General features: G+C 40.8%; 2 protein-coding genes across 3 annotated transcripts in view; one reads left to right on the plus strand and one right to left on the minus strand.

Moving 5' to 3' along the window:
• Positions 1-11,088, minus strand: part of LOC134535185 (cilia- and flagella-associated protein 61-like) — a 33,784-nt gene extending 22,696 nt beyond the window's left edge. Inside the window, exons 1-8 of one of the 2 annotated variants that reach the window (XM_063374206.1) lie at positions 10,749-11,088; positions 9,395-9,532; positions 8,408-8,568; positions 6,708-6,834; positions 5,763-5,892; positions 4,920-5,086; positions 889-1,943; positions 81-195 (exon numbers count right to left, since the gene is read on the minus strand). In XM_063374206.1, the coding sequence (XP_063230276.1) occupies positions 81-195; positions 889-1,943; positions 4,920-5,086; positions 5,763-5,892; positions 6,708-6,834; positions 8,408-8,568; positions 9,395-9,532; positions 10,749-10,897 (2,042 nt within the window). In that variant the 5' untranslated portion in view covers positions 10,898-11,088. The remainder of the gene's footprint in view (positions 1-80; positions 196-888; positions 1,944-4,919; positions 5,087-5,762; positions 5,893-6,707; positions 6,835-8,407; positions 8,569-9,394; positions 9,533-10,748) is intronic. The other variant, XM_063374207.1, reaches the window with a different exon arrangement.
• A 509-nt stretch (positions 11,089-11,597) lies between these two features.
• Positions 11,598-19,071, plus strand: LOC134535187 (ARL14 effector protein-like). Its single transcript, XM_063374208.1, has 4 exons — positions 11,598-11,789; positions 12,912-13,042; positions 13,953-14,756; positions 18,822-19,071. Exons 1-3 carry the CDS (start codon positions 11,649-11,651, stop codon positions 14,047-14,049), a joined length of 369 nt encoding a protein of 122 aa, XP_063230278.1. The 5' UTR covers positions 11,598-11,648; the 3' UTR covers positions 14,050-14,756; positions 18,822-19,071.
• Positions 19,072-19,211: the final 140 nt, after the last annotated feature.

Raw genomic sequence — 19,211 nt, forward strand, 5'->3', positions numbered from 1 at the left:
AGTACAACATTTTAACTTAATCTAAACATTTAAAGAATAATTTTAAAGAGAGTAAAACTCAAAAAATTATGTTTTTTTACCTTTCGTCTACATCTTCATGCAGTGCAAACACTTCAATCATAAAAGCGTTCGGGAGGTCACCATCAGTTGCGGAAACATCTGGCATTCTGACTTCTATGTTCAGGTCTGATATGGCTGTGTAAACACAATACTTAGCAGTTGGTTTTCAACGTAACCTTTAGCAAGACTAGACTTAAAATTTAATCCAGAGAAAAAAAAATTTTGTTTAAATACTAATGATTTCTGTTAGCTGGTTATGAAATAAATATTTTCTTCAAACTTTATTTGGTTAGCTTAGGTTTAACTTGACACTTTACAAGCCCTGCTCAGAGAATTCATTTTGGCTCCTAGTGTATAATTTCACCCCACATTAAAAATAAAATTGACATAAGTATAGCAGCATGTAGCCATGCATATATAACATGGGAATGTTGATGTAAGCAAATAACATATTTGGAAACATTTAATGCAATTTTTTCGACATACGCCATTGCAGTTTTGCACTGTTGGTCATGGAAAAAATCTTAAAATCAAATATATATATATTTGGAAAAATTTCTATAAGCTAAGAGTTTAAATAGCTATTATAACATGAATAAGATTTTTATACACAACTACAGTTTGTTATATGTTGCCTAGTGTATCGCAACTAGAGTTAGGGTCAAATCTTTCTTAACTGTAGGCAAAGAGGTGCTCATCAAAGTTAGTGTCAAAGCAAGGTAATGAACTCTGTAGCACCAGCTACTGCAGCTTGTACAGAATGAACATCAGCAAGTCACACCAGCACTGCACTCAACAGACACAGTCTACTGAGGACGGGGTACTCACTGCTCCTGTGCTCCGACACTGGGCCGACATCCTGGAACAGCTTCCTGGTTGGCTCTCGGCTCAGATCCCGGCTCGGCTCTTGGCTCAGCTTCCGGCTCGGCTTATGGCTCAGCTCCTGGCTCAACTTTCGGCTCGGATCTTTGCTCGGCTCTCGGCTTAGCTCCTGGCTTGGTTCTTGGCTCAACTTCCGGCTCGGATCTTTGCTCGGCTCTTGGCTTAGCTCCTGGCTTGGCTCTTGGCTCAACTTCTGGCTCGGATCTTTGCTCAGCTCTTGGCTCAGCTCCTGGCTCGGATCTTGGCTCAACTTCCGGCTCGGATCTTTGCTCGGCTCTTGGTTCAACTCCTGGCTCAACTTCCGACTCGGATCTTTGCTCGGCTCTTGGCTTAGCTCCTGGCTTGGCTCTTGGCTCAACTTCCGGCTCGGATCTTTGCTCGGCTCTTGGTTCAGCTCCTGGCTCAACTTCCGACTCGGATCTTTGCTCGGCTCTTGGCTTTGCTCCTGGCTTGGCTCCTGGCTCAACTTCCGGTTCGGATCTTTGCTCGGCTCTTGGCTCAGCTCCTGGCTCAGATCTTGGCTTAACTTCCGGCTCGGATCTTTGCTCGGCTCTTGGCTCAGCTCCTGGCTCAGATCTTGGCTCAACTTCCGGCTCGGATCTTTGCTCGGCTCTTGGTTCAGCTCCTGGCTCAACTTCCGACTCGGATCTTTGCTCGGCTCTTGGCTTTGCTCCTGGCTTGGCTCTTGGCTCAACTTCCGGTTCGGATCTTTGCTCGGCTCTTGGCTCAGCTCCTGGCTCAGATCTTGGCTCAACTTCCGGCTCAGATCTTTGCTCGGCTCTCGGCTTAGCTCCTGGCTTGGCTCTTGGCTCAACTTCCGGCTCGGATCTTTGCTCGGCTCTCGGCTCAGCTCCCAGCTTGACTCTTGGCTCAACTCCTGGCTCGGCTCGTGGCTAAACTCCCAGCTTGACTCTTGGCTCAGCTCCAGGGAAGCCAATGCGTCCTCATCCAGGCTTGGATCTGGATCTCTATGCTGGACCAGGCTTTCTTCGGATCCATCACTAACCACACAATCCCAGCGCCCGTGTATCTTCAACTAACTTTCATGTTGTTTCTTATGAAGAAGTCACACATAATCACATTTTAAAGAAGCCTTACTGAACTAATTTCCTTACAGTTTAACAAATGAGTCTGTAGCATTGCAGGCACCCAATATACAAAATAATTGACAAAAATAATTATTTGTTATGATCTGAGACAGTACTTGGTTAGTTTCCTTCATATCGTGTAAATAACAGCTGATATTATGTTTAAGAGGTAGGTATCTGTGGTTAGCAATGTGTTTTCATTCTCAAGGTTATCTTTGGTTCATGTTTTTAACTATTTCTCATAATTTTTTTCTTAATTTTATAAAACATTTAAAAGTTAATTTTTACCTATTTTGCTAGTTGTTTGAATTTTCAGGTGTAGTTATGTAGTTTTCCTTTACTTATTTCGCTAGTATCCTTTGTCTGAAAGGATGATGACACATAGAGATGGTAAATTACATCAGTGTGATTGTGAGACAAAGAGAGACAGAAACGGATAGTCGTCACCAAGCGTAAGACGATGGTAACATCAGAATTAGAAAGAGACAGAGAGAGGAAATTTCCCTGGTTGATAATATGTTGTTATTTAATTCTATTAACTTGAGAATGATAAGAATTACTGAAACTTTCTTAGTGTATGTTTGTGTGTGTAAGTGTGTGTACATATACACACGCACATACATATGCATACGTACCATAATCTTACCGAATCTCCATCAGCAAACCATAATTACAATTAAATCCTTATATACACACTTTTAAACTTATTTCATGTATTTACATACATTGTGCCTTGATTGGCCGATTTTGTGAAGTATTTTTAAAGCTTGTGTGTGATTGGTTGTGGGGCACATGTGGCCAACCTCTCTCCTCCGTGGATGGAGGTAGTCAAGTTGTCCAGTAGTTGTTCACTCGCAATGGAACTGAAAGGTTGTGTCGGGTGACGGTTCACAAAATAAATACGTAATAAAGTTGTGTGAATAAGTAAATCTTGTGGCTGTGGTCTGGCCTATGCTGATATGAAAACTTATTTTTTTTATTTTGACGTCCTAAGCCCGATGTGCCTCACGCCGTCGCCACCCCTCTCCTCCCACCCCCACCCTCTATTTCAAACCTCCTGCCCCGTGTGCAGGTGTGTGTGTGTGCGTGTGAGGCGCCAACAAGAGGCGGGAGTAAAGTCTGTGCCACGACCCCTTTTATTTTGTTATTCAATTTTTAGGTTTACCTAACTGTCTTTTCTTTAAATAATACTCCCTAAGTGTTTATGTTTTAAGTGCTAGTTGTAAGGACGGCGTAGGGCCCCACGCGGCAGGCAATGGAACTACCCGCAACTAGTTTGAACCATAATCATAATTAAAATAATCAATACTCAACTGAAATAATTAACGAAACTTTGGTATTGTTTTATTATAGAATTTTTAGTGTATTTGTTTTAGTTAAAATATGTATTAATAAATAACAGGAGAGACTAACGGTAAAACCAGTGCTTTCCGGCCGCCATGCTGCCCTGGCCTCTTCAGTCGCTTCCGTTCGTCACCCGGGGTAAGATGCTTGGTGAGCACCGCGCAACTTCACATTTTTCTTAATCAACTGATCTTTTAACATACGCCGGACTTTTTATCATTCTTAAACCTTTTTTGTATCTGCGAGGCCTACTCCGGGTGGCCGACTCGTTTTAATAAATATTTAAGTTCAATTCGAACATTTAATCACGAACCGCATCCTAAACTAACGAGGCCAGGCCACGAGGTGACCTGGTCAGCCTGTAAACTTATTGTCTCCCGCCATTGGCGTTTTAACAGTTTCATAGTGTATGTAGGAGTAGCGCGATTGGAGACGTGTTGTAACATTGCTGAAATAAAAGGAGTACGTCGAACGTGTGATTTTTAGTCCAGTGACCACGTGTCTCTGCTCCTGAACCTCGAGGCGTGTGGGACGCCTGAAGAGCCCACTGTAACGATATTGCGTGCTAAGGGAACCGAGCCTAGCCCTACACGGGTCACGTCACGCCCTGAAGAGAGTCTCCGCCGGGTCCACGTGCCCACATCACGTGGTGGCGCCCACTCCGACAATTCATTTGTTCGTTCCCTGACTTCCCTAGTCACGACAACTTGTTATTAGAATTCATAGACCACAGTTGTAACAAAAGCCCACAAGGCAAATGTGATTCGTCGTCATTCCGAGGATGGATATCTTTGGTTGTAACGTGTGTCACAAGAGACCTGGGAAAATAATTTCTGCAATAAATAATTTTTGTCTCTTGGGGAATTTTAGTACCATTAAAAAGTTAATTGTTTTAGAAGCAGCGAATTTATTTGTGATTTTTGTTTGAACAATCTGGAACAGCATCGTGGTCAAATTATGGCTTCCATTGTTCTTTGCAAATTTTTTTTCAGTAAAATAAAAACATTAATTATCATTGTTCTCTAAAGACTTCATTTCACTAAAATCATCACAGTTAGTGGAATAAAACCGTATTTTCGATGAACAGAATAAAACATACGTAAAATTTTCATGAATTTAATAGACTAATTAGAACTAGCTGTAGGTCTGAACTGCTGAAAGTTCTGCCAGCACGCCGAAGTGTGGTGCTCATGTGACATAGCAAGGAATGATGGTACATGTCCATCTTTAGAAGCACAGTGTGGGTATGAGCATGGGAGTCCTGTCGATGCAAGACCCTGTGATCTAATAATGTTCGCAGGCTTTCACAGCCATTGTCTGAAGTAGCTTGGCTTCTGGGTTGTAGCTTCGTCCTTGGCGAATAATTCACTGACATTTCGGTCAACATAGCAGTTACCTACTACTACCTACCTACTGACCTAGGCAATTTCGACCGAAACGACGGTGAATTATTGGCCAAGGACACGGCTACAACCCAGAAGCCAAGCTACTTCGCCCTGTGATCCAACTCACTGCGAGCGGCCGCTCGGAGCACCAGGAGCTTACTTGAACTGGTCGTCGGAGTCAGCGCAGACCCGTGTGGCGGGGGGCTTCAGCGGGAGCGCGGGCGAGCGCTTCAGGCCGTTGAACGGCCCCAGCTCGAACAACTCGTCCAACTGCGCGTAGTCCACGCTCGAGCTGACGCACATCACGCCGACGGCTCTCTCCAGGACCTGCCGACGTGCCGACACAGCTCGTCCGTGTTCTGGCTTCCGAGCGCTGTCTCAGAATACTTACTCCCAAAGAATTGTCATTCATACGATGTAACTGGGCCAGCTAATAACAGTTCAAACAAATGTGAATATAAAATTGACGCACGCAGCCAGCTTGGATAGGAGTCAAACCTGATCTTTGTGGTTCAAAAACAATAATGTTTACCAAACAGGCTGCCTTGGAAAGCTCATTACGTCTAAAGATGGCCCAAGTGCGGTGCTTAAGGAACCTGCTGCCCCGCCGGAGGGACAGACTTTCTTTTCTGACTGGAAGTCATGAAGAACGGGAATAAATACATGTAGAGAGAACTGGCGGGGGTGGTCCCACCACAGGAGTTTCATTTTTTTAATAACAACAGGAACATAAATGGTAATACTAATTATGTTTGCGAAAATTATTAATTAACACTTTAGTAATAACTGGTGAGAAATAAACAACTAAAGCTTTCAGCCTCTGCTTATGAAACCATTTGTTCCAGTTATGCTACATATAAATGTGGTATTTTAGCAACGTCACTTATAGAGTTAATTAGAAATATCGTTACTCAGATACTTGAGGTACCTCACTCGCGATGTGTCGCCCAACAACTTGAAACAAGCTGAAGCACTCACAGTCTCGGCACACCCTAGTGCATACCTCGGGCACTATCATCTTCCTGGTTTCATCGGAAGTCCTGATCAGGTCGCTGACGTAGAACTCTCCGAACTGCTCCTTGAGTCGACCTGTTTTGTCCAGGATGGGCATCAGATCGTCGTTGTCCTCCTCGCTGGAAAACAGGGACGTCTGTGACATTTTTTTTTCTGTTTCGAATTTTCTCATGCCCACATCATTCATCAGATGTGTGTACCTATAATTCTTCCTCGAAACCTCATTCACAAGCAATAGTGTTGATCCGTATTTAAAAATGCTAAAGTTCATTGTCCAAATTGTTAATCGTTCATGTGTCATACTAATACGTGTTTGTAAAAGTGTTGCGGTAATGTATTAGTTGTTCCCACCTTAAGAGGTTCTGTAAACTGTAAGTAGTGATATGACAAATAAATAAGTAAATAAAATATGAACATGGTTTAAAAAGTACACATAAAACAGACATGCTGTAATTAATGAACTCTTGAAAACTATTTCACAAAATGCTAACATGTATAAAATTTGAAGAAAAAAAAAAATCAGTCTTCCTTTCAACATGCATGAAGCTATAAAAATATTTTCTGAAATACTCTGAACTTAATTTTCAGTGCCTGGTCCAAAGCAAAATATATCTTCTGTGAAAATTTTTAACTTTCTGTCTCATCCCGTACTCAAGTTAAAAGCACGCCATGTCTGTTTGTAGGTACAGTTGGCATAGAAAAGGGGTCGTCCATTAATCACGTGATTTTTTTTAGCAAATTTTTAACCCCCCCCCCCTCCCCCCTAGTGATATTTCGTGATTTTTCCCTCCCCCCTCCCCCCCCCCCCCTTTCGAGCCTCACGTGATTAATGGACGATCCCAAAAGAACACGAAGCCACGCAGAAGTGTCGTGACATGATCGGGAGGCCTGCGTCCGGCCCGGGGAGGGGAGAGGCCGCGCCGGGCGCACTCACACGGCCCTGCGCACTTTCAGCCGCTGCACCAGCTGCTGCCTCATGCACAGCAGCACCGTCTGCACCCGGGCGTGCTGCGTCACGGGCTGCGGGACGATCTGCGTGAAGAACTCGTCCAGGATGTCGTCTGGAACAGGCGCTCCAGCCCTCGCTCTCGGCACTCACCGATACCGTGCTTTCTTTGTGGCTTACATCTCCTTCCAGGCATTATTTTATATTCACATTTCGCAAGGTTAAACTTGTCGACTTTCTGAGTGGCTGAACACACACACACACACACACACACACACACAATACTTTCCACATAATATGATGGCAAAGTTGCATTTTTAACAGAAAAAGAAAATTATTTAATTTTATTAGGTCTTTCAAAATAATCAGAATTTTTTTTTATGATTTTTATAGTCTAAATAAAATTAAATAAATTTTTTTGTTATTTATTCCATTTCTTTATTATTATCTACACTGCACTAAAATGTTAAAAATTCAACTTTGCCAGCTAATTATGCAAAAAGTAAGCACTATGTATATTTTTTTCATTCAGTTGAAGTTCGGTTGCTCAAAAAGTCTACAAGTTTAACCGTGTTAAACATTAAAAAAAAAAGAAATAATGTCCTGGAATGTGACATGCATGAGACAATTCCATTACAGCAAAACAAAAATTAAATTTGTTATTCAACCACTAACTGGTGCCTTATGTTTCTAATTATGTGAATAAGCAAATGAAAAAATGAATGAATAATAATATGATATCTTATCATAATTGGAGTTGGTAGAGATGATTATGGGTAGTGACAAGATTATATTTTAAATTGCGATAAAACCAAAATAACACTGAAAAGCATATAATACTGTATAGTACCGAAATGCAAGTATAGTCATAGAATTAACTAGCATGTAACAAAAACTTAATCATTAAAAAGTACTCTTCGAATGTTTGAAATATTTAAGGATGTCACCATTTCTGGACAAAATTCGTACCAAAGTGCATGGAAAAAAAAAAAAAAATTTAAGTCTTATACATCTCTTATTGAATCATTTTAAAGTCACAGATGCTAGCTAATTTATTTTTATTGTTCTGAATGTATCTGTTTTAGACCAATTTAACAAAAATGATTTTATTGTAAAAAATGATGCACAAACATTTTACCACTATTTTGGTGGTTTATAAAAAATTAAAACAGTAACACCGAAATCCTGTGTTTTAAAAATGAAATTGGACTAAAACAAAAGGGGGTTGTCTGTAAAGTCGGTTTACGGACAATAATTTTAGGGGATAACGTCATAAGAAAACATTGATGAAAAATGGCATACTTTTTTTTTCCAAATATTATTTACATTTTTTTTGCAAATTTAATTTAAATATATATTTTTTTTTAATATAATCACAAACAATTAGTTATAGAAATAAACTGAAATCAAATCAATGTCAATAAATTGTTAATTTGAAATGACGAAATTGGAAAAATAAATCGAATTTTTTTAAATTGCAGCTGCTTTTAAAAAGCCCGCCCTAACCTGTTTGATATTATAGAAGATTTTCTCGCACTGTGGTTGGGCGGTTCTTGCACGCTCGGCTCAGACGGAACGTGACAATGAGTCATGCATTTTCGTGCGTGCAGCCGGCGTTAATCGATTGACAAGACGATATCACGTCAATAAAACCATGTGGTGATATGAGGGTGCCAGGGGTAGCCTACACTTCTTGGCGCCCGGCGGGACCACCACGACGATGTTCCGCAGCCGGGGCAACTCCAGGAACACGGAGCAGAGCAGCGGGCGGAGGAACTGGTGGGTGTGGCTCGGCTCCCACACCAGCAGGTGCACGAACAGCGTGTTGCCCGCACTGGCCTGCTCCAGCCTGCCGACGAACCCTGGCTTGTGTGTTGTTACCATCCCCGACACTGGCTCGGAGCACTAGCGGCATGGCGTCTTGCAGCAATGCCAAGCTACTGCACAACTGCAGCATTCATGTTTTTTAATTCAAATCCATTGAATATAATGAAATTATGCGATTTTTTTCCCCCTGCAATCCTTGATTACGATAAGTAATATAGCAGCACCAAAGAAATATTTACTCAGTTTATTTATTATGCTGATGTCATTCATGATACCAGTAGACAATTCCAAAGAAAAATCATGCCTTAATGTAAAATAAAAAGTAATTTGTTTCTAAGGCCATCGAGAGAAACTAAGGGCCCAGGGTCAAATAATTTAACGTTTAACGTCGATTACGATACTGTGCAAAATGTTCGCACAGGTCAGCTAGTTACATTATATTGACACAAACACACTGAAATATGGGCCTGCAGTAGTAGCTATAAACAACGTGGCCTCTCACACAGTAACATACTGTCTTCACTGATTTTTTTTCATAACTTCAGGGGGAACGGGAATATATCCCCTCTATCCCCCCCCCAACCCCTATCCGCCACTGATTGAAATGTATTGTAAGTACGGTAGTTGGCATGTCTGTTATGTTAGTTGTATAAATATTTCAGGTTAAATTAAAGAAATGTAATAAATAATGACCTACTATTTTTATAGACATTTTAACTCTTATTCATAGCAATTACTTTTATCATAAAATTTCTGCAGATGCTTTGAATAATAAACTATCAAGCATTTCCTGCCTCTCGGCAACAACTATCCTCATCACCCGGCTAAGGCGCCCCACACCTCACTACCTGTAGTGCTGCCGGAGCCAGTCGACCCAGCACCCTCTTGGGACGGCCGGCACGTTCGGGAAGTCACAGAGGAACAGACACGCCACGATCCCGCTGGAACTGGAGTCCAGCTGAGCGAGGCTCAGGTACGCCATCTCTCTGAGGTCCGCAACAACAGAACATTACAATCTTACAACAGTACCGTTCATCACCAAGTAAAGTGCAGATCAGTGGCCTAGCTAAGGTGACTGGCGCCCCTGGCCGAATTTGAAAATGGCGCCCCCTCTTGGATTAAAAGAGAGGGGGGAGGGTTCAGTAACTGCGAAACCATTGCGGCAGTGTCCCCCCCCTGCTCAGGCGCCCCTGGCGGAGGCCATCCCTGCCACCCGCTTGCTACGCCGCTGGTGCAGATATCACTATATGAAACATAATAACTTTTTTTTAATTTTTTACCTGGATAGCAAAGTAAAAAGTAACACATGACCCCTGTGTTGCATTGTTTAGGTTGAGATAATTACCTAGCATGACTGTTGACTTAAAAACAGCACTACTGCTTCTTTGAATTATTTCTTAAAATAAGCTACAGATGCATCCAACAGTTAGATTCAAACTGATATCAGAAGGTACTTTAGCAAGACAACAGGGGCTTACAGGAACATATGCAGAATTTTATTCGGAAGTGTCTCATGAATTACAGCTAACAAATTATTTCCATTTGTTGGAAAATTAATAGATTTTTTTTATTATTTTTTTGGGAAGGGGGGATTATATTCCTCCCCCCATTTATTACCCTGCAAGACATGGCAGAAAATATTTTTTGTTGCTTTATAATGTCCCCTGTTTTGATTGCCTTAAGAGATACAGTCAATGAGAAATCTGTGGATGACAGAAGGTGTAAATATTTCATAAAAATACTAACAGTTGCTTCAAAAGAGGCCCTTTTATCCTTGCATTACATTATTACTACCGTATACTACAGCTGCAAGTAATATTTTTTTTAATGTAATACTTCTTAGAAAACATGAAGATTTTCTTTCCTCTAGTGTCAAAGAATATTAGATTGGGAACATTAAAAACAAAATGCAGTTACAATTATATATTTTTCTATTTCCCAACCCTTTTCATTTTTTTCTTTATGTAGGGGACTGGTTGGCAAAACAGGATCAAGAACTAATCCAATCAAGTGGATGATTCATAGTTCAACATAGTATGCCTCATAATGTAGTTATGTATCTCTTGTCTAGTTTCTTAGCAAAATTTTATACTCTTAGAGATCTTCCAGCTGCACAAAATCAAATACAAACAAGTAAAACTAAACTATCATTAGGACATATTTTATATTTAAAATTAAATGTATATATTAAAAAATTCTCACATCAGCTCTGAAACATTCACGTTCCCAAAGAGTTCTTTTGTCACTTTATCTCTAAACAGATTCATTACTGTTGGAACATCAGTGTGTTCAACCCTCCTTGAAAATCTTAATAGATTTGGCGCATTGTGCATAGCTTCATAGAATGCCATGATTTAAAATAATCTTAAAACTGCAAGAAGGTTGAAATCATTAAAGTTATTTTTAAAATTGATCACTCATATTGAACCGTCGCCATTGCGTAACATTTAAAACATCCTTAGACCGGAAACGGAACTGAACACTAGATTTATTTGCGTCGGCTGTTCGTACAACTTCTACACCAAAACCATTATATGTATACAGAGTTAGAATTAGGTATTAAATTGTTATTCATTATCAACAAAGCTGACCGAAACAAAGTCAATGAAATATAAACTAAAGCCCAGATATAAAATAAAAAAACAAAATCCTCGATATTATGGAATTAAACCTATCTTATCTTTGGAAAATAAATACATACGCCCAGAGAAAATTTCCGTTTATCGTTAATTCTGGGAACACAGTTGGCCAATTTCAAATCACGTTCATTTTGCATTATGCTAAAATTCGTGTGAAAATTAAACAACTAAATTTGGGGACCCAGTATTTATTTCTAAGAACGGAGTTTCGTGGACGAAAATTAGTGTTTAAAATCTGTTTAAAATTTTATTCCATTGAAACTGAAAGTAAAAAATATATATTCTTTAATGAGAACAACTAAAAAGCATAATGAATTATTTTAAAAATTAAATTGGTTTAGTTTAAAACGGAATAGATTGATGTCCAAGTAAGAATATGTAATAGGTGTACACCTACTCTATGACATGGGAAAATGTTTTTATTTACATTTAGAGCATCGTGAAATCGTGAATAGGATTTGCGATGAAGATAGTAACGCTTACGCCCGATAAAAATGACGAAAGGTTTACCATTACGGATGATTCGTCGAGTACGAGTTTTGAGACGGGGAAGTCTAGTACAGACTTTCCCAGTTTTCCTGGTTCTGGCGTTGAATGTCGAAAGGCAAGACGTGATTGTTCAATTGTTAGATTTGAGCTTGTGGCTGAACGCAGGGCGGCGCCAGGGAGACCTTTCTGGAGGGGCTATCGCACTAAGAAACATAACATTAAATAAGTCAGAGATAGGCTTGGAAAGTTTACGCATTCATGGTCTCAAATACTGAACTTTAAAAAGTTTCATACTTCTTTTGATAAAATTAAAGATGAACACATGCACTTAAGTATTCCGTACATAAAAAAATTAAAATCTGGTTTCGGGAGTGGCTATCATCCCTAGCCCGCCTCCCTCCCTGGAGTCGCTCTTGGGTGAAAGTCTGGTATTCATTGGTACTTGCTACTGTTGGCTAACGATGAATGATTGAACTTCTGCTATGTTTGCCGCTTGTCGTTTTTCGACCTCGCAGAACTTTGATCCGGCATCGCCTTCATGTTTAGCAAATGAACAGCCCACTCATCCACTATGGGCCAGGCTACCAACCTCTCATCTAAGCTGAGCAACACCAAATTAGTGGCCCTATTACTGGGAGCTAGGTTGAACAGAGGGCTGTATCAAGGAAGGAGGGATCATGAGTGGAAGATACAGAGGGAATGGAGACGGACAGAGAGAGGAAGGCAGGTATTCCTTGTGAGGACGGGGTGAGATTGGAATGAGCTTGAGGGGAGGACACTGGGTGTGAGAGGAGGGAAGGACTTATGAAGGAGGCTCCGGAGGGGGGAGGAGTGAGGGTAGTTGGGGGGTGGGAACTCAGTATTATTATTATTATTATTATTGTTATTATTAACACCTTATTTGATTATAGATTGTTTCATGGTGTACACAGTTGGCATAGTTGAGGTTATACATTTTTATAGCACATTGTATGTCATTTCATAGAGACTGAATTGGGCCAGAGTCTGATAAAACATTGATGTTATAGATTTGAGGTTAGAGCCTTGATTGAATGAATAAAGAGTTCCCTGAGGATATCCACTGGGCCACTGCAACGTCTGATATGTTTCCCATGTACAGAAAATCTAGGTTTTACCCCGTCAGGAATGGAACCGAGATTGTTAAGGCGTGTGATCTGACCAATCACCTGCCATTGCTCTTCCATTTTAATAAATTTCTTATGTTCTTATTGTGCAGAGGATGAGGAGAGAGGCGGACAATCAGTGCATGAAGTTCTTGGAGAACTTCGATCCTGACCGAAGCAACAGGGAGAAACGGAAGATGACTCAGAAGATAGAAGTTGGTTCTGGACTTGGTATTTCTGGAGGGTAACAGTTCAACACTATTTGTGTCGTTAATGGTTTTGTTCAAGGGTTTTTGAAGCAACAGTTTTAAGTAGAACAAATATTTTCACAGTGTATCCTCACGTCACAAGATGTTACTCTCTCTTCAAAGAGTGGTGAGTGAATGTGTGATGAAAGTTATGTAGGTAATTGTAAAGTTTTAAGAGCTCTTTAAAAACAGAAAATTCCACTAATAGTTTTTTTTGAGTACTGCTGATGTTGATTCATTATCATGGTATGTGTATTTATCCATTTAAACTCTAGTCTTAGAAGTACGGCCTAACTCAATAGTGGGGTAGGCTGGGAAGACCAGGTCAGTTTTAGAAAAAATAATTTAAAAACAAGAACATCAAAATGGAAAAGTGTTCAAAATCACTTTAATTAAAACCCTTCACACGGTGCAATAAAAAAGTGTTCAAAATCACTTTAATTAAAACCCTTCACACGGTGCAGTAAATAAAAAAAAAAATGTTAAGAATTTAAAAATTAGTTGTGTTTATGCTGATGTAGTTTAGCAATTTTGACTATTGTTTCTCACTGTCCAAAAAGTGAAATGGTGCAAATTTGTTATAACACTGCAAACAATTAATATAATTTATTTTTTCTGAAGATTCAAGTACTAGGTAAATTACTTTAATTTCTTTAGTGATATTAATTTGTGTAAAATTTTGCTCATAGTGAATTACGATACTTCCATGTGTGATATTACTTATTTTAAAAGAATTAATTGCAACTTTAATTCTACTCATCGGTGTTCAAAACTAACTAGCTTTTCAGAAGTCGGTATGGATTCAGCTGTTGGACACGGAGTATTTTTAAAGCGCGCAGTGCAGAAGTCTCTGGCGCGATCAGAGACGTGGGTCCGGCGAGCGTCGGGTGACGTTGCACGTTGCAGGCGGGTGTACGACGAGCGGGGCGTGCACATCGCCACGGGCCTGGACGTGTGCGACTGCATGAGCGACGGCTGTCCCGGCTGCCGCTCCAACAAGTGACGTTGCACGTTGCAGGCGGGTGTACGACGAGCGGGGCGTGCACATCGCCACGGGCCTGGACGTGTGCGACTGCATGAGCGACGGCTGTCCCGGCTGCCGCTCCAACAAGTGACGTTGCACGTTGCAGGCGGGTGTACGACGAGCGGGGCGTGCACATCGCCACGGGCCTGGACGTGTGCGACTGCATGAGCGACGGCTGTCCCGGCTGCCGCTCCAACAAGTGACGTTGCACGTTGCAGGCGGGTGTACGACGAGCGGGGCGTGCACATCGCCACGGGCCTGGACGTGTGCGACTGCATGAGCGACGGCTGTCCCGGCTGCCGCTCCAACAAGTGACGTTGCACGTTGCAGGCGGGTGTACGACGAGCGGGGCGTGCACATCGCCACGGGCCTGGACGTGTGCGACTGCATGAGCGACGGCTGTCCCGGCTGCCGCTCCAACAAGTGACGTTGCACGTTGCAGGCGGGTGTACGACGAGCGGGGCGTGCACATCGCCACGGGTCTGGACGTGTGCGACTGCATGAGCGACGGCTGTCCCGGCTGCCGCTCCAACAAGTGATGTTGCACGTTGCAGGCGGGTGTACGACGAGCGGGGCGTGCACATCGCCACGGGCCTGGACGTGTGCGACTGCATGAGCGACGGCTGTCCCGGCTGCCACTTCCCCTGCCCGCGCTGTCGCTCCAACAAGTGTGGCCACGAGTGCAGGTGCTGTTGGGGGGGGGGGGGGGGGGGCGCCCAGTTAGGGGCAATCACTGGGGATACATTTGATGTCTGTTTACATTTTTACCAAATTGTGATGTACTTCCCATGCATGTTGTTTTCTGCATTAATGTTTTTAAAAGTCGAAAGGTCCTGAAATGCTGTATGTCTTGGGCGGAAATAGGGGTTAGTTTTAAAAGGGGAAAAAAACTGCCAGAACTGTGCCGTACTGAGACGAGCATTATTTAGATTAACAAGTGATGGTATAGTTAAACTACATTGAAAACAATCGGGGAAAATCCCACAGTTGTTATTAAATGAAAGTACTTTATGCTGAACTGTTGCTTAATATAAACAATTTTTTTTAATTTGAAAATATATAATTTAAGATGAGACAATGAGCTACTTTATTATGAGGTCTTCCTAATTGGGAGCCATAGTCACAATTTTACCATTTTCACTGTGTACATATTGTTAAATGTATATCACTTGCAGGAAACGAGCAGGTAAAGTTGTAAAGGGGCCTCAAGTCATAAGCATTAACGATGGATTTTTCAAAAGGTAAATCTTTGATTAAAGAATTGTTTACGAAATTGTAGCATGTTTCGTTTTATACAAAGTCCAGTGAGATTATCTTTTGTGCTATGTAAATTGCTTCAGCTATCCGACTTGCTAAATTCAGGTTGGTTATCATTTACCTGTAGCAAACATTTCATCTGCCTTCATAAGAGCACACTCTTACTTGAAATAAGTTGCTCAGTATAATTAAAAATATGATATACAATTTAACTGGGGACTATTTAAACTAGAGCTGGGCCGATGCCGATCCCCGATCGTAATAATCGGCCGATTTGGTTAATTTTGCCGATCATAATGATCGGCAAAACGTAGCCGATTATTTGAGCAGATCATTGGTCTCCTACTGCAAACTTATAACATTGAATAATTACCTATACCTAACAACTTTCCATGTTTGTTTACGGTACTTTTCGGGAAGAAAATTTGATTATTCATCGAAAAATAATAGGATTTAATAATTTAAAACTAACCACACACGAAAAAAATATACCAATAAAGTAAACAAATACCGTAAGTTTTATAAACATTGAACAGTTACGTACCTTAGTATCAATTTCCACGTATATTTACGGTACTTTCGGTAAAATAATTTTCCATTATACTATTTGCAAAGTCATTTATCATTTACGAACCGAAAACTATGTATTTGTTTACCATTTACGGTTAATATTACCGGAATGGCGAATGGCGACTGTTGTTTAGGTTGGTTATGTTACGCCAGAGATTAGAGTGACGCGCGTCGCGCGACGGAATTCGTACGGATTAATGGCGCTAGTAGTTTTGTGGTTAGTAAACAACTACTCTTCGGGAATTCATCTATTTAGTTTTTTCTCGCTAAATATGGCCTATTGAAAGTTTTGTTTAGCGAAATTAATATTCTTATCCTGTTTAGCGGGAAATAGAGCTTAACTTTCTTTTGTATAAAAACCTGGTTGATGAAGAGTTTTGTTTCCCACAGTAGAACCTCGTTACTCCGTGACGCGCTAATACGGGAATCGGATAATCCGGGACGATTTAAAAGTGCAGAAAAAAAAGAGAAGCTAAAATTGTCAGCGCTTAAAATTAACGTCACGCGGGCCGGCGGCCGGCAAACGATGCAAGCCATCGCGTGGGCCGCCAAAATCTGCAACGCTGTTTGTACCGACCCTTTGTGTCCCCCCCCCCCCCCCCACCCCCCCCCCCCCCGTCTTTTCAGCTGTCACATTTGTCACTCTTTAAACTTGAGGGAGATGTCCTGACTTCTGCTTCCGGTCTCCCGTTTGTTCGAATGTTGTTTCACGTGCTGCTGAGTTACTTTCCGCCCGCCAACGCACGGCAGGCGCCTGGCGAGTGACGTGTCTGTCTGGCATTCGGCTGGTCGAAGGGGTGGAGGGGGGTGGGGAGCTACCCAAAATTTATGTGTACAAGGTCAGCACGATCTTATCTTTCTCTCTTCGGCTGCTGTAAATGACAGTGAACTAATGGCTAGGCAGTGCCGTATTTTTTTAAGCCGAGACAACAATTCGAAGGCGGCCCTTACCGTTAACCGATTATCCGGGTTTATTATTATTATTATTTTTTTTTTTTACAGAATTTCAATTATCCGGGCATCGGCGGGTCCCAATGAACACGAATAATGGGGAGTTTACTATTTTTATCCATCTGCTGCCAAGGCGCAGTAAGCCTCGGGAGATGTTACGTCACATGACCTTGGCGTTAACCCAGCTGCACGCTGGTGTCTGAGAAGCTTGGCAAGACCTTCCGGGCTTACCTGTATAATCGCTAGTCCGTGAAATTTATGTCGTGATTTTTAAGTAATCATGTCAATGAAAAGTAGTTTTGTCTGGGAATACTTCACCGTTTATAGTGATCCGTCAAAAGCAATGTGTAATCAGAGGTACTTGAAAGGCTCTAATCGGCTCAGAAGATCGGCAAGATCGGCAGCAGATGATCGGCATCGGCATGATCGGCAAAATAGGTGATCGGCCCAGCTCTAATTTAAACTTCCATGTATTTTGTAAAAGTTTACATTTTAGCTGCCATACTAGGATGTAAACTAGGAAAGTTCAATAGTAATGTCAATGTGTTATAACTTGCATGATATATTTCATTACAGTTGTGAGTTTATGAAGACAGGAATTATTTTATTCATTAAAGCTTGTGAATTAAATAGAAAATAATTCTTTTCATAACACCTTACAAAATTATTGGCCAGTTTCTTATTTAGTGGGTGCACGGACTTGACTGGGTTGGGGGGGGCAACTGATTGTGCATAATATGCTGTTAAAGTAACTGTGGTTGAGAAATACCAACATCAAAAACTACATTTTAAATATTAGGCAAACATATAAATTTCTTAAACAAAATAACATAATAGGAAAGAATATCTGCTAACTTTTTTTAATTCACAATTTATGTTATGGTGTACTTACGAAGTGGTGTAGTGATTATGGCAAAGTATGTTACTTTGGAATAATTTTTGCCAATGTTAAATTATCTTGACAGCCATGAAATAAGCATGGCTGCAATAGAGACTGAGGTTACGATTTTCAGCGCTCAAACTTGCAGCTAAGCAGTTTTTAATATTTTACACAAAAGATCAGTCATTGTACATAGTGTTTTAGTTGTTCCGTATTGAAAAATAAATATTCTTAAATGAATACATTAATATTCCCAGCAACAAACGACCACTGAAATAATTATGTTTGCCAACAGTTAGTTTCGAAAAAATTACGTCTTTCTGGTAGTTGTGTGAATCCTGCACAGTTCTTGGATTTCCAAAAATAATAAGACAGTTTGTTATAGCATTGAGTTGCCACTCCTTATCTTCCTTGTGTTGTGGATGTGACCTTGGGCTGTTCCAGTTTGGCACAGGACCTGCCTTTAGGACTTAAAGGCAACACACATCTCCTCTCCTGCGGTGGGTACAAAGTAGAAGTAGACAGCCAACCCAGCGTATACCGTGCCTACAAACATACGATGCAGCCGTTGACCAATCAGTATCGAGGAGACTAGCCACGCTTATGAGTGGATGTTCATGTTTATATATTTTGTATAGAACGAGTCAGCTTGCACAAGAAATACAGCAGCTTAGTCTAGCAGAAAAATAGTTGGTCTAAGGGAAGAGTTGACATATCACACCATAGCTTGACATCAGCAAGTTTCATGTTACCGGAACTCATATTTTACTTCAAGTCGGATTAGCATCAGTTAATAGGGGCCATTGAAATACCTGCACCAAGTTTGATAAGTGTTATATGAATGTCTTGTCTTGCTTGGTAGCTGGGTTTTTTTTTTTTTTCGTGATGGCATTTTAATTCTATACTCAACTTAGACTCCCTTATTGTGATAACTTTACAAACTTATAATCTTATCAGACTTAATAAAAATGATTGCATTTGCAGATTCTAGTTAATATGTTAGTTATAATTTTGTATATAATTAATTGTAGAGAACAACTTGCCAAACCATCCAGAGCAGTTAGAGCAGCTGTTACTGGTTCTTTGTTTGCAGGGTGAACAGAAAATGGACCATTGAAAGCATTGATGTACAGTGCAAACGACAAGAGAAGAAGAATCTATTGTTGAAGAGCGGAGGAAGACAGTGATGTCTTAGTGTTGTGTTTGAGCAAGTGTGCATGTGTGCGTAATTATTAGTGTGAATTCACTTAATTTTGTTTTTTTTGTTATCTGATATTTCTGATTTTTGTACAACAATTAATTGTTCATATTGATTGAAATAATTAAAAAATTGTTTGCTTGGGTTTATTTGTAAAAATTATTACTTAGCAATATTCCTCAGTTCCTCTGATCTTTGTTGCACATCTAAATCTTCCAATACCGCCACTGTCACAGTGCGTAGTCTGTGTTTTCATGCAGAAATAGCAATTTTTTATTATTACTT

The sequence above is a fragment of the Bacillus rossius genome, chromosome 8 (assembly GCF_032445375.1).
Source record: "Bacillus rossius redtenbacheri isolate Brsri chromosome 8, Brsri_v3, whole genome shotgun sequence".
NCBI classification, from domain to species: Eukaryota; Metazoa; Arthropoda; class Insecta; order Phasmatodea; family Bacillidae; genus Bacillus; species Bacillus rossius.

What these genes read in the sequence shown, in the direction of transcription:
- LOC134535187 (XM_063374208.1), top strand. Translation starts at nt 11,649, where the DNA reads ATGAAGATAGTAACGCTTACGCCCGATAAAAATGACGAAAGGTTTACC. An exon ending in CTGGCGTTGAATGTCGAAAG is followed by an intron (nt 11,790 to 12,911) that starts GCAAGACGTGAT and finishes CTTATTGTGCAG; the next exon opens with AGGATGAGGAGAGAGGCGGA. An exon ending in GGACTTGGTATTTCTGGAGG is followed by an intron (nt 13,043 to 13,952) that starts GTAACAGTTCAA and finishes TGCACGTTGCAG; the next exon opens with GCGGGTGTACGACGAGCGGG.